Consider the following 16898-nt stretch of genomic DNA (forward strand, 5'->3'; position numbering starts at 1 on the left):
ATCTCAGCGAAAGCCAGGCCTTTGGGGGCCCTCATGGGTTCTGGGGAACCCGGGAAGCAGAGAGGAGAAGGTAGAGGAAGTGGGAAGAGAAGTGGGGCAGGAGAGAAAATATCAGTCAGCTGCTGAAATCATCCTTCCTTTGCCCTCAAGAGTTCAAGAGACCATCTAGAACAGGGAGTCAAAGTGTGTAGGGTGGAGACAGGTGGGGCCACATCTGAATCCTAGCTCTGCCCTGTGCACCTGGCAACATTGGCTGAGTCCCTTCACCTCTCTGAGCCTTAGTTTCCTCACCCACAAAAGGGATTAATATGCCCTACCTCACAGGAAGGTTGTAAAGTTTAAGGTAATGTGTGTAAAGCATGTGTGACAATGGCCACAAAAATGTTAGCGATAATTTTTTTTTAATTTTTTTTAACGTGTATTTATTTTTGAGACAGACAGAGACAGAGCATGAACGGGGGAGGATCAGAGAAAGAGGGAGACACAGAATCTGAAACAGGCTCCAGGTTCTGAGCTGTCAGCACAAAGCCCGATGTGGGGCTCAAACCCACGGACCGCGAGATCATGACCTGAGCTGAAGTCGGACACTTAACCGACTGAGCCACCCAGGTGCCCCCAATTTTTTTTTTTAATAACACAGTTCACCTCCTAGTTCAAGATCATCCTGGAAGACATCAGGACAGTCTGAATCAACCAAATGCTGTATTTTTCTTAATTTATTAATTCCAAGCTTGTTCTAAAAAAGCTTATAGTAGGGGCGCCTGAGTGGCTTAGTTGGTTGAGCGTCCAACTTCAGCTCAGGTCATGATCTCACGGTCTGTGAGTTTGAGCCCCACGTTGGGCTCTGTGCTGACAGCTCAGAGCCTGGAGCCTGCTTCAGACTGTGTGTGTCTCTCTCTCTCTGACTCTCCCCTACTCATGCTCTCTCTCTCTCTCTCTCTCTCTCAAAAATAAATAAACATTAAAAAAAACGTTTTTAAATAAAAAGGCTTATAGTGATAGATACAATGCAATAATATATAGAAATCAGGATGATGGGGGAAATGAGAGTCAAATAATTAAATAATGCCAGAGAATGTTAGGAAAACAGAAATTCATGCCATGGGGTCCCATGCAGGTCCAAAGATAAGGTTCAAATTGAGTGGTGACTTCCCTGATTGCCAAAGCAAAAAGGGAAATACAATCTGTCACATAAGGGCAATAAGAACAATGACAGTTAACATTTACTGGGGGGGGCTTTGTATGTGCCAGGCCTTGCTCCAGAGGCTTTGAAACACTTTCTCATTTAATCTTCTCTGCAATCCAATAGACGGGTGCCATTATTAGCCCTGTCATATAGCCATGGAAATGGAGGCACAGAGGGATTAGGTAACTTGCCCACAGTCAGTCCCACAGATGGTTAAGTGGTGAAGCTGGGATGCAAATTTGGACAGGCTGGCTCCAAAATCCATACTCTTCACCACCACTACCTGCCTCTCCATGAGGAATTCACGGTCAACAACAACATCACACCAATGCCACAGGAGGTACAGCTCCCCCAACACAAGGGGGAGCATGTCACTGTGCTTTGTAGCCTCTTGGTCCATCCATGAAGCCACTTATAAAATGGTAAAAGCACACAAACAAACAAACAAACAAGCAGAAACACAAGGCTTCTGGAGCAAAGCTAGGATGGAGCCCAGGTGTTCAGCCCCTGGTTCTACATCTGCGTTGACCAGCTGTGTGATCTTAAATCTCCGGGCCTCAATTTCCTCATCTAGAAAATGATGGAGGAAGCCAAGATTACTGACGAACCTTCTCTTTCTTGCGCCCTAACTCCGTGAGATGCAGCTTCATTACCCTCAAGTTCCGCGAGCACCTGCGAAGTGTCCCCAGTTAGAGACTCTCATCACATGCCTCAGATGAGGAAATGCTGCCACTTGGCCTCTTGAGATGATTAAGTATGACCCTATGACCATGTCCCTGTGACTCATTTGCTCAGGATGCTCTTTACAAAGGAGCCGCAAAGGGAAACACCAGCCCAGGCTGCTCTTTAGTCGGGAGGCCAGAAGTAGCACAGCGTTTGATGCTGGCCCAAGGACAGCACAATACAAACTTCTATTTCCACCAGAGCTGTCCTTTCTTCCCTGGGCCACGGCCAAGTGGCAGGCTCCTGTCACAGATCAGGCCACCAAAGACGTATTTCAGCGCCTGCTAGGAGCAAGGCCCACCTCTTGACTTCTTACAGAGTCTGGCTTCCTTCTCCCCCCACGAGCAAGGCAGACCCAATCCCTACCCGACGGAGACATTAAGGGGCTGATTCCACTGCTCACCGTACCCCCGGGGTTGCTGGCTGAAGCCCACTTACCACACTTATGTTTCCTCTCCCTTTCCTGGCCACAGAACTTTTCCTAATGTTTTATATACACAGAGACAGAGACAGAGAGAGATTATTTATTTTTGCAAGAGAGAGACAGAGAGCAGGGGAGGGGCAGAAACAGGGGAAGGGAGAGAGAGAATCCCAGGCAGGTTCCATGCTGAGCGCAGAGCCCAACGCAGGGCTTGAACCCACAAACCACGAGACTGTAACCTGAGCCGAAACCAAGAGTAGGACACTTAGCCAACTGAGCCACCCAGGCGCCCCCCGCCCTGCCCCCACCAATGTTTTTCTATCCGATTTCATTTTAACCCACGTTCTTAGCTGTTCAGAGTACAGGGGGCGGGTTTTGGGTGTGTCCACTCTGCCACTTTGTTCAGAGATCTTTGCTTTATTCCCTGACTTCCAGGCCCTGGTCCTGGCTGCCCCATGTGTACTGTGTGTCCCAAGGTATCTACGGGAGTCAAAGCACCACGGCTTTATTTGTTCCCTGCATCCCTGCTCACATCCCTGCCCCTGGGGACACCTGCCCCACATGCCTTTCCACCCTTGCAGGTTTGGCCAATGTGCACTGCTTCCTTCACCCTCCTGCAGCAGTTAGACAAAGGCACAAAAAGTTACATGTAAACTGGTGACACAGGCTGGGTCGGTACTATGACAAACAGGACAGTAAGTGTTCCATCCAAAAGGGACAGCTGTTTCTCAGCTCCAGACAATGTTCCCATGTAGGACTACAGACGCAGGGTGGCGAGATCCTCCCCCTTTAAAAAAAAAATTCTATTTTTAAGTAAATATACTCAATGTAGGGCTCAAACCCACAACTCCAAGATCAAGAGTCACACACTCCACCGACTAAGCCAGCCAAGGGCCCCAAGATCCTCCCATTTTTTTTTTTAATTTTTTTTTTTAACGTTTATTTATTTTTGAGACAGAGAGAGACAGAGCATGAACGGGGGAGGGGCAGAGAGAGAGGGAGACATAGAACCGGAAGCAGGCTCCAGGCTCCAAGGCATCAGCCCAGAGCCGGACGCGGGGCTCGGAACTCACAGACCGTGAGATCGTGACCTGAGCTGAAGTCGGACGCTTAACCGACTGAGCCACCCAGGCGCCCTGATCCTCCCATTTTTTTAAGAGAAGCCAGAATTTCATATTTTTATGTGAAATCTCCAGGTTTTTTAACTATTGGCAACCCAGGGTGCCTGGGTGGCTCCGTCGATGGAGTGCCTGACTCTCGATTTGGGCTCAGGTCATGATCTCAATGGGATCAAGCCCCACATTGGGCTCCGCACTGAGCATGGGGCCCACTTACGATTCCCTCTCTCTCCACCTACCCCTCTCCCCTACTCACATGCTTGCTAGATAAAGAGAGCCAGCCAGCCAGCCAGGTGGATAAATCCTGGCAACCTACTCAGGTTTTTGTAAAAACCACTTTGTAGGTCACTAAATAACTAACCGCCCACCTGGAGAAAGAAACTTCCACCCTCATGCCTCACTCTCCAGACGCTGTGTTAGCCCTCCCCCGCCCCCCCCCCCCCCACCTCACTGGATTGAGGGAGTCTTCGAAAAGAAAGCTCACTCTCCTCTTCTCACCCCACCCTGATCAAATCTGGGCGGACCCAGGAGCTCAAATAGTTTGTTGACTACAGACGGATATGTTGATTGAGGGGTGTGAATTCACGAGTCACTGTTTCCAAAAACCATTTGGCACCCACACATTCTCTCTTCAGCTGCCAGCACAGGCTGGCAAACAGCCCTTGGGGACCTCAAAGCCCCAGCCCTCTAAACTCCACCACACTGCAGGCCACTCAGAGATCAGAGGTCAGACGCACAAGAAAATAAGGAGGCTCACGGAGAATACCTGTTAAATCACGACACACAGTGCTGATTTTAATAATGCGAATGAGGATGCAATAACCCTGAAACTTTCAACTGTTTCTCACAGGAGGGGCTTTGGAGCAGGGCGGGTGCTCCAAAGTGCAAATCCTATCTCCACCTCTCATTAGTTCTGTGACTTCAGGCAAGTTGCTTTGTTCCCTCTGAACCTGGACTGAAAAATGGAGATAGTAACGCCTGCTTTGAAGAGCAAGTGGCAGAGTCACGGGCAAGGATGTGAGCCAGACCGCCCGGCCTCTCGTAATTAATAAACACGAGCGCGCGAAGATGAGGTAACGGTAGAAATAGAAATTAGTACAACCAGTTTTTAAAGCAATATACATCGAAGCCCTTTCTTAAGCCACTCCTGACTATTTATCCTACAGAAATTACTCAGGGGGGCGGGGGGAAACACTATAAGCACTAAGTTTTTCAATGCAGTATTACTTATGATAACCAGGATCTGGAAACAAAATAGTCCAGCAATATGGAGACACTCCATGGACCTCTTTAAGCCAATACACATAATTATAAACAACACAACACATGGTACACCACAAAGCAAAGGAAGCAGGATACAGAATGCCTTCTACATCCCAATGACAGGGGTGTAAAACTGTGTACCGTAGGCATATGGGCAGAGATTTGAAGAAGACAGAAAAACTGGGCTAGGATAGTGAGGTTTAGAGTGATTTTTGTTAAATGTCTCTTCCTGACATTATATTATTGCTCTTACACTAAATCATATTGTAGGAGGGGAGTTTCAGGGAGATGGGGTGGGGAGGATAACACAGCGGACCAACAGCAAAACAATTGCTGGTCAAGATGCCTAAGCGGGACGAGGGGTGAGTCGGAGGTAGGGGGTGGGGCAGAACATCAATGAAGGAAGCAAGTCGTTAAGACGGGCAGGATGAGTTGCTTGGGTTCTGTGTGTCTGGTCCCTGCCCCAGCTTCCATCCTCACCAGCCTGTGTGAAAAGTTCAGCAGTGCCTGGCACAATGTGGGGACTCAGCCCACGACAGCAATCGCTGTCACCGTGGCTGCTGCTGTGGTTTCAAACGCTTCCCTAGAAATCGGGATATTCTAACTTTGGCTCTGACTCTGCTATGGACTCACTGGGTAGATCTGGGCAAGGGACTAACTCTCCAAATCTCAGTTTACTCATCTGCAAAATGGGAATTAGCTACCACTCTCGCCATGAAACCCGGGGTCCTGACCCCAGTCCCCTCTCTGGGTTTCAGTCCCCCCCCACCTCTGTACGCTAAAGGGGAGTAGAACAGAGATTATCTGCGGATCCCCTGGCTCTGATTTTTCTTTTGAATACCTGACCAGAACTGGCTTTGAAGAGTTAAAAACACCGTAATGATAACAACTGTCATTTGCTGAGTACTTACCATATATATGAGACACGATCGTCACACGTATTTAGTGCATTTACAGGACATTATTTGCAGTTAACCTGAAACACTGGAAGGCCCGAGGGTGCAGGCCTCACATCTCCTCTCTTTGCCATCTACACTTATTCCCTAAAATCTAAGCACTAAATCAGGGGTCCTCAACCTTGGCACCACTGACATTTGGGACTAGAGAATTCTCTGTTGTGGGAGCTGTTTGTGCACCGGAGGACTTCAGCAGTTCCCCTGGCTTCCCGTACCCTTCAGATGCCATTATCACTCCACCCCCGGCTGTAATAACCAATGTCTCCAGACACTGCAAATGTCTCCCGGGAGACAAAATCACCCCCGGTTGAGAACCACCAGGGTAAAAGATCCCAGCCAGTCTCCTGGCTTTAAATACCATCTCTGTCTACACTGATGACTTCCAAATTTATGTCCGCAGCCTGAACCTCTTCCCTGAACTCCACACTCGTAAATCCATCTGCCTGATGGATATCTCCGCTTGAACGTCTAATAGGCATCTCAAAGTCAACATTTCCAACACAGAACTCTTGATCTACGGCACCCCATCACACCTGCCCCTCTGCAGTCTGCTCGTTTCCAGCAAATGACAACTCCATCCTTGCAGCTGCTCGAGCAAAACACCTTGGAGCCATCCTTGACTTCTCTTCTCTCTCTTATTGCATAGCCCGCCCATCAGCAAACGCAGTCAGCTCGACTTTCACAATAAACCCCGGAGCTAACCGCTTCCCACCACTGCCACGACCTCTCTCGGCTGCACTGTTACAGCAGCCTCCTCACTGGCCTCCCCTCCGGTCCTCGCCCTCCTAGAATCTACTCTTCATAAAAGGGCCAAAGTCATCCTTTTATACAAAGTAGGTGATGTCACCCCTGCTCTCCAAATCCTGCCATGGTGGCGCCCAGTTCACTCAGTGTCAAATGACTCTGCATCCCACATCCCCAGAGGGACTTGGCCGCCCTCTTGGGCCATCTCCTCCCTCAGTCACTAGGCCACAGTTACACTGGTCTCCTTGCTGCTTCTCCGTGTGCCAAGCATCCCCCAGCCTCCAGGTCCTTGAGCCCTGCTGTTCCATCCACCAGGCTTGCTCCTTCCTCCAGCAATTTCTCCAGCTTCTATGTGGCTCAGTGGCTCGCCTCCCTCAGGTCTTGCTCATAAGTCACCTTCTCAGTAAAATGGTCCCTTGAGCCTTTTTAAAATAACAATCGTCCTACCCCCACACCCAACCCCCCCCCCCAACCCTGCTTTATTCTTCACGGCACTTATCATCATCAAACTATAAATCTCACCTGTTTTACTGTCTCTCCTGCCACAATGTAAGTTCCGTGCAGAGTTCCCGAAGGAGGCACTCACATGCTAATAGCCTTGCTTGGCTCAGTCATAGTCCCACATCCCTAGCAACTACCATAGTGCCCGACGCATAACAGGCACTCAATAAACATTTGTTGAATGAACCCTAACACCGACTCCTGTGGGGTAAAGATTCTTATTCTTCTCATGCTGTAAAATAAGGGCATGAAAGCTCTAAGGTTAAGTAACCTGACCTAGATCCCTCAGTGAGAAAGTAATTCCCATGGGAACACTCTGCACTCTGATGCACCACTCAAGAGTTTCTTCAAATGTGGCACTCAACTGGATTTTTAGGTGGCTCCCCAGATCAGCTTTGAAAAACACTTAAGAGGGGCGCCTGGGTGGCGCAGTCGGTTAAGCGTCCGACTTCAGCCAGGTCACAATCTCGCGGTCCGTGAGTTCGAGCCCCGCGTCAGGCTCTGGGCTGATGGCTCGGAGCCTGGAGCCTGTTTCCGATTCTGTGTCTCCCTCTCTCTCTGCCCCTCCCCCGTTCATGCTCTGTCTCTCTCTGTCCCAAAAATAAATAAAAAAATGTTGAAAAAAAAAATTTTTTTTTAAATAAAAAAAAAAAGAAAAACACTTAAGAACACAGGCTGTCAAAAGATGAAAACCTCGTCTCTTAACCAAAAATTAACTCAACGTGGATCACGGACTCAAATGTAAAACGTAAAACTGTAACTCTTTTAGGAAAAAAAACGGAGAAAATCCTTGAAATCGAAGGCGAGGCATGGAGGTCTTAACCTTGACGCCAAAAGCACAACTCATAAAAGGAACTTTTGATAAACTGGCCCTCATCAAAATTAAAAATGGGTGGGGCGCCTGGGTGGCTCCGTCGGTTCAGCGTCCGACTCTTGATTTCACCTCAGGTTGTGACCTCACAGTCGTGGGATCAAGCCCCACGTGGGGCTCTACTGACAGCGCGGAGCCTGCTTGAGACTCTCTCTCTCCCTCTTTCTCTGTCCCTCCCCCACTCGTGAGCACTCTCTCTCTCTCTCTCTCTCAAAATTAATAGATACATAAACATTACCAAAAAAATGGTTGCTCTGTAAAAGCCCAGGTGAAGAGTATGAAAAGGCAAGCTAAAAGCAGGGAGAAAATATTTATACGCTATATACCCAACAAAGACTAGTATCTAGAATGTGTAAAGAACTCTCAAAACCCAAAACAATGAATGAATAACCCAATTACAAAATGGTCAAAGACATGAACAATTCCCCAAAGAGGATACGCAGACGGCAAATAGCACATGGAAAGATGTTCAATAACATTAGGCATTCAGGAAGCACCACTTAAGACCAGGATGGGCGATCACTACACATCCCTCAGAATGGTTAAGAAAAATGATGACAATACGAAATGCTGGCAAGGGTGCAGGAAACTGGATCACACATACATTGCTGGTGAGAATGTAAAACAATACAGCCATTCTGGCAGTTTCTGATCAAAACGAAATATGCGATTATCATGGGGACCCATCAGTTGCACCTGTGGGCATTTATCCCAGAAAACATGAAGACTCGTGTTCGTGCAAAACTCTGTACACAAATGTTCACAGCAGCTTTACTTGTAACAGCCCAAAATAGGAACTAGTCCAGATGTCCCTGAACAGGTGAATAACCATTCACCTGTTAAACAAAATGCAGTGTGTCCACACCATGGAATACTACTCAGCAATAAAAAAGAATGAATTACCAATATACACAACTTGGATGAGTCTCCAGGGAATTATGCTGATCAAAATAGCCACTCTTTTTTTTTTATTTTTTTTTTTACATTTATTTATTTTTTGAGAGACATAAAGAGACAGAGCACAAGTTGGGGAGGGGCAGAGAGAGAAGGAGACACAGAATCCGAAGCAGGCTCCAGGCTCCGAGCTGTCAGTACAGAGCCCGACACAGGGCTCGAACTCACAAACCATGAGATCATGACCTGAGCCGAAGTCGGATGCTTAACCGACTGAGCCACCCAGGCGCCCCAAATAAGCCACTCTTACTGCCAAGACAATTCAATGTGAAAAGAATACTCTTTCCAACAAATGGTGCTGGGACAACCAGACATCCACAAGCAAAAGAATGAAGCTGGTCCCCTACCTCACACCATGTGCAAACACAAACTCAAAATGGATCATGGACCTAAATGCAAGAATTCAAACTATAAGAGTCTTAGAAAAAATAGGGGTAAATCTTTGTGACTTTGGATTAGGCAATGGTTTCTTAATATGATATCAAATGCACAAACAACAAAAGAAAAAACAGATAAACTGGACTCCCCCAAAATGAAAAACTGTTGTGCTCCAAAGGATACCATTAAGAAAATTATAAAACAACCCATAGAATCAAAGAAAATATTTGTAAGGGTCCAGGACCCAGAATGCATAAAGAATTCTTACAAGTCAGTAATACAAAGACAAATAACTTTGAGTGCCTGGGTGGCTCAGTCAGTTAAGCACCCAATTACAGCTCAGGTCATGATCTCACAGTCTGTGGGTTTGAGCCCTGCATCAGGCTCTGTGGTGACAGCTCAGAGCCTGGAGCCTGCTTCGGATTCTATGCTCCCTCTCTCTCTCTCTGCCTCTCCTCAGCTCACACTCTGTCTCTTTCTCTCTCTCAAAAATAAACATTAAAAACATTTTTTTTTTTAAAAAGACAACCCAACTTAAAAATGTGTAAAAAATCTGAATGGACATTTCTACAGAGAAGACACACAAAGGTCCAATGAGCACGTGAAAAATTGCTCAATATCATTAACCATCAGTGAAACTCCAATCAAAACCCCACTGAGATACCATTTCACACCCACTATGAGGGTAATTATCAAAAGACAGATAATAACCAGGGTTGGTGGGAACGTAGAGAAACTGGAAACTTCACACACTGCTGACGGGAATGTAAAAATGACAGCCGCATAAAATGCAATATTGTTTGGCAATAAGAAAGGATAAAGTAAATATGTGCTACCACCTGGATAAACCTTGAAAACATTATGCTAAGTCACAAAGACTAGATATTGTATGATCCCATTTATATGAAATGTCCACCAAGAGGCTAATCTACAGAGACAGAAAGCAGTTTTAATGGGTGCCTAGGGATGGAGACGATAGAAGGAAATGTGGGGAGGGATAGACTACTAAAGAGTGCAAGATTTCTGGGGTGCCCGAGTGCCTCCGTCTGTTAAGTGTCTGACTCTTGATTTCAGCTCAGGTCATGAACTCACTGCACTGACTGTGGAGTCTGCTTGGGGTTCTCTCTCTCTCTCTCTCTCTCTCTCTCTCTCTCTCTCTCTCTCTCTCAAAATAAACAGAAAAAAAGAGTACAAGGTTTCCTTTTGGGGTGATGAAAGTGCTCGAAAACTTACTGTGGTGATGGATGCACCCCTCTGAATATACTATAAACCACTGGACTGTGTACTCTAATGAGTGAATTTATGAGATGTGAATTAAATCTCAATAAACCTGTTCCCAAATTTTTAAAAGTCAATTTCAAAAGGTTATATGCTATATGATTTCATGATTTATGTAACATTTTTGAAATGGCAAATTTTTTTTTCAGTTTCTTTTGAGAGACAGAGAATGCCAGCATGGGAGGGACAGAAAGAGAGGGAGAGAGAATCCCAAGCAGGCCCCACGCCGCACAGCGCTGGACGAGGTACTCGATCCCACAAGTCATGAGATCATGACCTGAGCTGAAATCAAGAGTTGGACGCTTAACCCACTGAGCCATCCAGGCGCTCCTGAAATGGCAAAATTTTAGAAATGATGGACAGATTAGTGTTTTCCAGGAGCTGGGGTTGGAGGAAGGGAGGCAGGTGAGTATAGATAAAAAGGGCCATACAAACTGACTGAACCATCCAACATCTTGACTGTGGTGATAAGCACACAAGCCTGTACATGTGATAAATTGTATAGCACTAAATACATGCACACACACAAACAGGGACAAGGGAAACTGGGCAAGTCTGAGTAAGATCTGTGGATTACATAAATGTCAATACCCTGACTGATATTATCCTACAGGTCTGCCAAATGTTACCTTTGCAGGAAACAGGGTAAAGTGCATCGGGAATCTCTAGCTTTTCTTTTCTTTTTTTTTTTTTAAAGTAATCTCTATACCCGATATGCGGCTCAAAGTCACAACCTGGAGATCATGTACCGACTGAGCCAGCCAGGCACGCTGGCAGTTTTTCTTACGGCCGCATATGAATCTACAATTATCTCAATAAAACTTCCAATTATAATATACTGCAATCTGTCCTGTTCTATTCTCAATTTCTCTTCAGGTTAAACAATGTCCTCTGGTGCATGAGTGCCACAGCTCCTAACAGCTGCTTATACCCTTTTTAAGGAGAAAGAGCAGACCTCAGGTTCAGATGCCCCCACAAGAGACTCTAGCTGAAATTTAATAACACACTTTTTTTTTTCAGTTGTTTATCTAGATGATATGATGTGGAATTAAGAACACAAATTCTGGAGCCAGCCAGTCAGGGATCCCAATGCCAGCTCTGCCACTCACTAGCCAGTCACTTAACATCTCTGTACTTCCGACACCTCATCTGTAGAATGGGTATGACAAGAGTACCTAGATCAGTGTTGTGAGTTTTAAATCACTGTGCGTGTGTGTGCGTCTGACTGTGTGTGTGTGTGTGTGTGTGTTCATAGACATACGTATAGCGTCAGGCACAAACTCTTAGCTATCATTATTATCTTTACCAAAACAAGGACTAGGGGGAAATAACAACCTTTTAGAAAGTTTTAGAAGTACGGGTGCTGGCCATATTACCTCTCAGAATGTATCCCCTTGGTCCCTCCCACGGTAGCCCTGAGCCCATACCCGGGTGTCCAGAGGAGGGAGTTGGGCCAGAAGGCACCCACCTGCGCACTTGGTGCGGCTGATGAGGGGTGGCCCAGGGCGGCCGGTGCCGCCATCACCTGGGCGGGTGAGCAGCACACTGATCTCGTACTCCGTGTCGGGGTCAAGGTGCCACAGCTTGTAGGTCTGCAGGCTGACGGCGTGCACCTCCGCCCATGGGCCGCGGGACATGCGGTACTCAATCTCCTTGCGCACGATCGGCCCGTCGCCAATGATGGAGTTGGTGTTGAGCTGGATGATGAGGTAGGTGGGACCCGCGCGCAGCAGCTGCGGCGGCGCGATGGGGGTGGGGGGCTCTGCGAGGACGTGAGGAAGAGGTGGAGCCGAACGATGCGCTGTGAGACACTGCCCTCAACTCGGGATCCCAGCACACCCAAGTCCCCAGTGACCCTCTCTGTCTTCCCAGGGGCCCTGATGAAACGCCCAGACCCTCGACTAGACTTCCTCGCTCGTGCCCACTAAATCCCCAGGCCTTAAGGGGTGTCCGCTCCAAAGGCTGTCCCCGCCCTCATCCTTAAGCCTACACCCTGTCCTCAGTCCCCTCTGAATCCCCAAAGACTAGCGTTCAGGGGCTGACCGCACGCCCGTCAGATCAACCCCGGATCCCCACAGCCTGACCCCGCCTGCGTGGCTCACGTCTGGCCTGGGTCTCCCCGCCTGCCTGCTTCTCAGTCACACCCCGCCCCCTGGAGCGGACCTCCTCCCTGGAGGGAAACTGCCCCCCTCGACAGACCCGACTCCCAGTCTTCCCCCCCCCCCGACGGCCCCACCTTTCTACAGGCCACGCCCCTAGACCAGACCCCGCCCCCTCGCCTGGCCCCGCCCTTCGGATGGTGCAGGTCCCACCCCCAACCCCACCCCGGGGGAGCGCCCGCACGCGCTGACCCTTGACGATGAGCTCTGCGAAGTTCGAGACGCCCGCGCCGCGCGGGGCCTGGGACACGCAACGATACAGGTCCTGCTCCGAGCGGCTCACGGAGGCCAGCAGGAAGGTCGCCAGGAAGCGCCGGTGGCTGATGTGCCGCACGCTGGCCGCGGGCACCAGCGCCCCGCTCTGCCGCTGCGCAGGGGTAAGGTCGACAATGTCAGGAGCGCTGGGGAGGGAGGGTCCCAATCTCGCTCTGACCCGGGCGAGGGGAGTAGTACATGTCCTGGCCCCATTTAGCCGTCCCTAGTACACAGGGGACTTATGGGGTTCCTGGAATCAGCTCCATCACAGGAAGGCGCGGGATGAGAAGCTGATTAAGGGAACGTGGTCTCTACCTCCGATGGAGAGTGGTTGGGGGATCCTGGAGTCACCCTCTATCCTGGGGGTATAAGAGGACCCAAGAGGGCAGAGCAGAGCCTAGGTGAGAGCAGGGATGCATGAGTATGGGTGCTGGAAAAGGAAGGAACGACTCCACACCCTGCAAGGGACCCAGGTCCCAGAAGAAGTTTCCCCCCACCCTGGCTAAGGTCCCTGCACCCCCTCACCTGCAGGAGAAAGCGCTCTGCCTCTGCTGCTCTGCCCGCTGCCATGCACTGGAAGGAGGCGTTCTGGCCAGCGTTGACCTCCACATCGCCCAGTCGGGAGAAGTGCGGGGCCTTCGCTGCGGGAATAGAGCCACAGTGTGAGCTGGGCCAATGCCCCCCACAGTCAGGAGCCGTGGCCACCCGCACCCCTCACCCTGCACCCCAGTGGGCTGGGACTCACCGCAGGGGTAGCTGAGAAGCAGGATGTCATCTAGGCCCATGTAGCCCCTGCGGTCTGGGGAGATGAGGGCCTCAAACAGCACCTGGGGGAGGCGGGAGGTTCCCTGTCATATCCCTCCAGCCCTACCTGGGGAGGTGCCCACAAGAGACCCCTTTTAGCTCTGCTCCGGTCCCATGCTCCTCAACCAGCAGAGGTCAGCCCAACTCACAACGGCCTTCCCTACCAAGCCAGCTAGTTGTGGGAAGGTGTGTCAGCAGCCAGAGCTAACAAGGTCAAGGCCAGAGGTTCTCTCCCAGTTCTGGACAGTTACCTTCAAGCAGGAAAACTTTTCCCAGCAGACAGGGTTTCCAGGTCAGCACTGTTCCAACTCACCCTTGACCCCAGCCACAGACCATTTCTGTTGACAATGATCTCTGATGCTGAACCCAAACCATAGCAGCACTGAATAGCCTGATGCTGACCACAGACTGACCCCTGACCTTGACCACATATTGACTCCTGATGCTGAACACAGACTAATTCCAACTTCGGTCACTTGCTTACTCTGACCTCGGGCTGACACCTCTCTACCCGCTCCCCTAAGCACAGGCTGACCACAGACCAAACCCAGCCTACCTGATATTCATTGGGCCAGAAGGTGCTGACAGCCAGCTCAGCCTGGTGCCACTGACGACCATGCGATCCAGTCATATTCCAGACGGCACTGCCCAGGGGACCCCCATTGACACGCACGTAGATGCCCAAGGTGCCCGGGCTGTGCCCATCCCGGCTGTACAGAAAGTAGCTGAACTGCACACAGTGGGTATCATTCTCACTCAGGCTCTGGAAGATGACATGGGCCCGTTGGCCTGGGGCATGCTGGGAAGCATTGACCATCAAGTAGGAGCCTAGAAAGGGAAGAGGCAGGAGCTGAGGAGGCTTGGGGAGGACCAAGGTCAGGTGGGCAAAGGAGGGGGACAGAAACAAAGGAGTTCAGGCATTTGGACCCACTAGGAATCAAGGGTTTTGAGTTCTGGTCCCAGCTCTGACTCGCTACGCTGAGTCCCTTCACCTCCCTGCATCTGTTTCCCAGAGGAGAGAGCAAAAAACACACAAAACTGACTCTCTCCAAACGCTTTATGGTCCCTCACCACCTACGATCACAGTCCAAGCTCATGCTGATCTGTGACTTTCCCCATGTGCTGAGCTGCCCTTGGAGGCAGGGACTAACTAACTAGGTCATTCATCTAGGAGTCAAGAGTCTGGCACATGACAGGCCTTCAAAGGCTACCTTTTCTGAAGTCTTCCCTCCCTGTCCCTCTATAGGCTTCTCTCCTGGCCCTTGGATCATTAATAAAGTGTCTGTCTCCCCACCAGCCTGTGATGCCTCGGAGGCTCCACTGTGTCTCCAGCATAGGGCTGAACCCAAGCTGAATGAGTGTGTAGAACAGAGATTGAATAAAAGGACTCTAACTTCCCTTCCAGCCCCCACCCTGGGTCTAAACGCCTGGGATACAAATCTCTTCCAACCTGGAGAAAGGCAGCAATCTCCTTCCCCAGATCTGGGCTGTGTACTGGCAGGGGGTGGAGGGGGCCTGGCAGGGTGGGAGGGACTGGACTCCTTCGGGATCCAGCTAGGGGATTATGGCTTCCCTTTTGTGGGGAGGAGGCCCCAGCAGCTGCCAAGGGGGTGCCCACAGCCACCCAGCGCCGCCTCCTCCCGGGCTTGGCTGCTAGCCAAAACAAGCTCATTCAGATCCCAAACCACGAGGCTCCCTGCTCTGGGAGGGCTCCCCAGGGACTCCACTGGAGGGGATCTCATTCATCTCTGCAAGCCAGGGGCCTGTGAAGGCGGCTCCTGGATCAGTCCCGGTGGAATAGTAAACAGAACTCCCAAGTCCCCGTCCGCACCCAGAAAGGGGCACATCCTGGCCCCCAACAGTGCCTCTTGGCCCACTCCTCTGCCCCTCTCTCTCCTCTCTTCTTCCCTAGTTTTTCCCCACTCTGCATCCCTCTCCTTCTTCATTTCCTCCCTTCATTCCTGTGGCTCTTCCTTCTCCTGTCTCTGAATCTCCCTCCTTCCTTCTCCCTCCACCCCCAACTCCCTTCCCTAGAATGTGTGCCCCGAGAGGGCAGAGACGGTGGCCCTCTCGCTGACCACTGTGGCCTCAGGATCCAGCACAAGGCCCACGCGAAATGCTAAATGTCTCTCTCCCCTTTCTCACTGGGCATGTCCCTACGGGTGTGAGAGAGAGAGGCAGAGCCCGCACTGGGTCCCTGCCGTGGTGGGCACCTTGACAGATCACAGTCACACAGGTCAGACTCTGATACCCACTAGCACAGAGGTCAAACCAAGAGCTGAGAGCCGTTCCTGCAAAGGAGAGAGGAATGCCCCAGGGAGGGTGCTGTGTGAGCAAAGGCACAGAAAGGGGAGGCAGGGAGGCCTCCAGGGGGCAAGGTGAGCAGGAGGAGACGGGGCTGAACGGCCGCCCATGCCAGGTTGCGGAGGGCCTCTCTGGTGGCTTCAAGTCCTGGCCTCACCACTGAGACCCTTTGCTGCACCTACCCGAACTCTCGAGAGCCAGTGCAATTGCAGCCATGTTGTGAGTGGAGTAGCAAAGGGCCTGGTCCGCTACTTTGACAGGGCGAAGGGGAGGGGCTCCTTAGGCTGTCTACTTCTGGAGTTCCCTCAGCAAGCCCATCTCGTTCTCACCCTATGCTATGTCTTCTAACCCAGCCTTTATCACTAATAAAGTTCATAGGCTGGCCTCCACCTCTCTTATCCTGTTCTGAATTCCCAGTTAATTCTGTACGCCGTGCAGAGGGCCCCCTCAAATACCTCCAACAATAGCAACTAACCATTCACTGAACCCCTACATGCCACTCCCATGCTATATACCTTGTAGACATTATCTAATAACCCTGTGAAATGGATTATTGTGCTGTCCACTTCACAGTTAAGAAAACGGAAGCTCAGAGACGTTAAGTGACTCGCCCAAAGTCACACAGCTGGTAAAGTGATGAGGCCAGGATTTGAAGCCCAGTCTTCATGATTCTGGAACCAGGATAGCAGGGGCCCTCATCAGAGTAGGAGGCCAGCACTACAATCCATGTAATTAGTCTCCTGACCCCCAGTCCAGTGCCCACGATGCCATAAATGCCTCATCCTGAAATGGGGCAGAGCAAGGTAGAAGCTGGGAAGGATCTGGGACTTCCAGGAAGAAGGGGGCAGAGGAAGGAAGGTCTTGTAACATCCAGCCCCCGGTGTTACGGCTCCATCAGCATCAACATGTTCAAGTCTTGGGAGACCAGGATTCAGAGGCTCCCAGGGAGGAGAGGGCCTCCCTGGAGGTGGAAGACTTAGGAC

At 50.3% G+C, this 16898-nt stretch overlaps 1 protein-coding gene across 1 annotated transcript in view; it reads right to left on the minus strand.

Moving 5' to 3' along the window:
* Window positions 1-16898, minus strand: part of LOC109256764 (protein tyrosine phosphatase receptor type U) — a 45231-nt gene that overhangs the window by 12494 nt on the left and 15839 nt on the right. Inside the window, exons 3-8 of the mRNA XM_053898472.1 lie at window positions 14168-14439; window positions 13553-13634; window positions 13333-13448; window positions 12745-12919; window positions 11862-12155; window positions 1-40 (exon numbers count right to left, since the gene is read on the minus strand). The exon at window positions 1-40 is cut by the window's left edge and continues 269 nt beyond it. Of these exons, the coding sequence (XP_053754447.1) occupies window positions 1-40; window positions 11862-12155; window positions 12745-12919; window positions 13333-13448; window positions 13553-13634; window positions 14168-14439 (979 nt within the window). The remainder of the gene's footprint in view (window positions 41-11861; window positions 12156-12744; window positions 12920-13332; window positions 13449-13552; window positions 13635-14167; window positions 14440-16898) is intronic.

Source organism: Panthera pardus, unplaced genomic scaffold (assembly GCF_024362965.1).
Source record: "Panthera pardus isolate Hobbes unplaced genomic scaffold, ASM2436296v1 HiC_scaffold_11, whole genome shotgun sequence".
Taxonomy (NCBI): domain Eukaryota; kingdom Metazoa; phylum Chordata; class Mammalia; order Carnivora; family Felidae; genus Panthera; species Panthera pardus.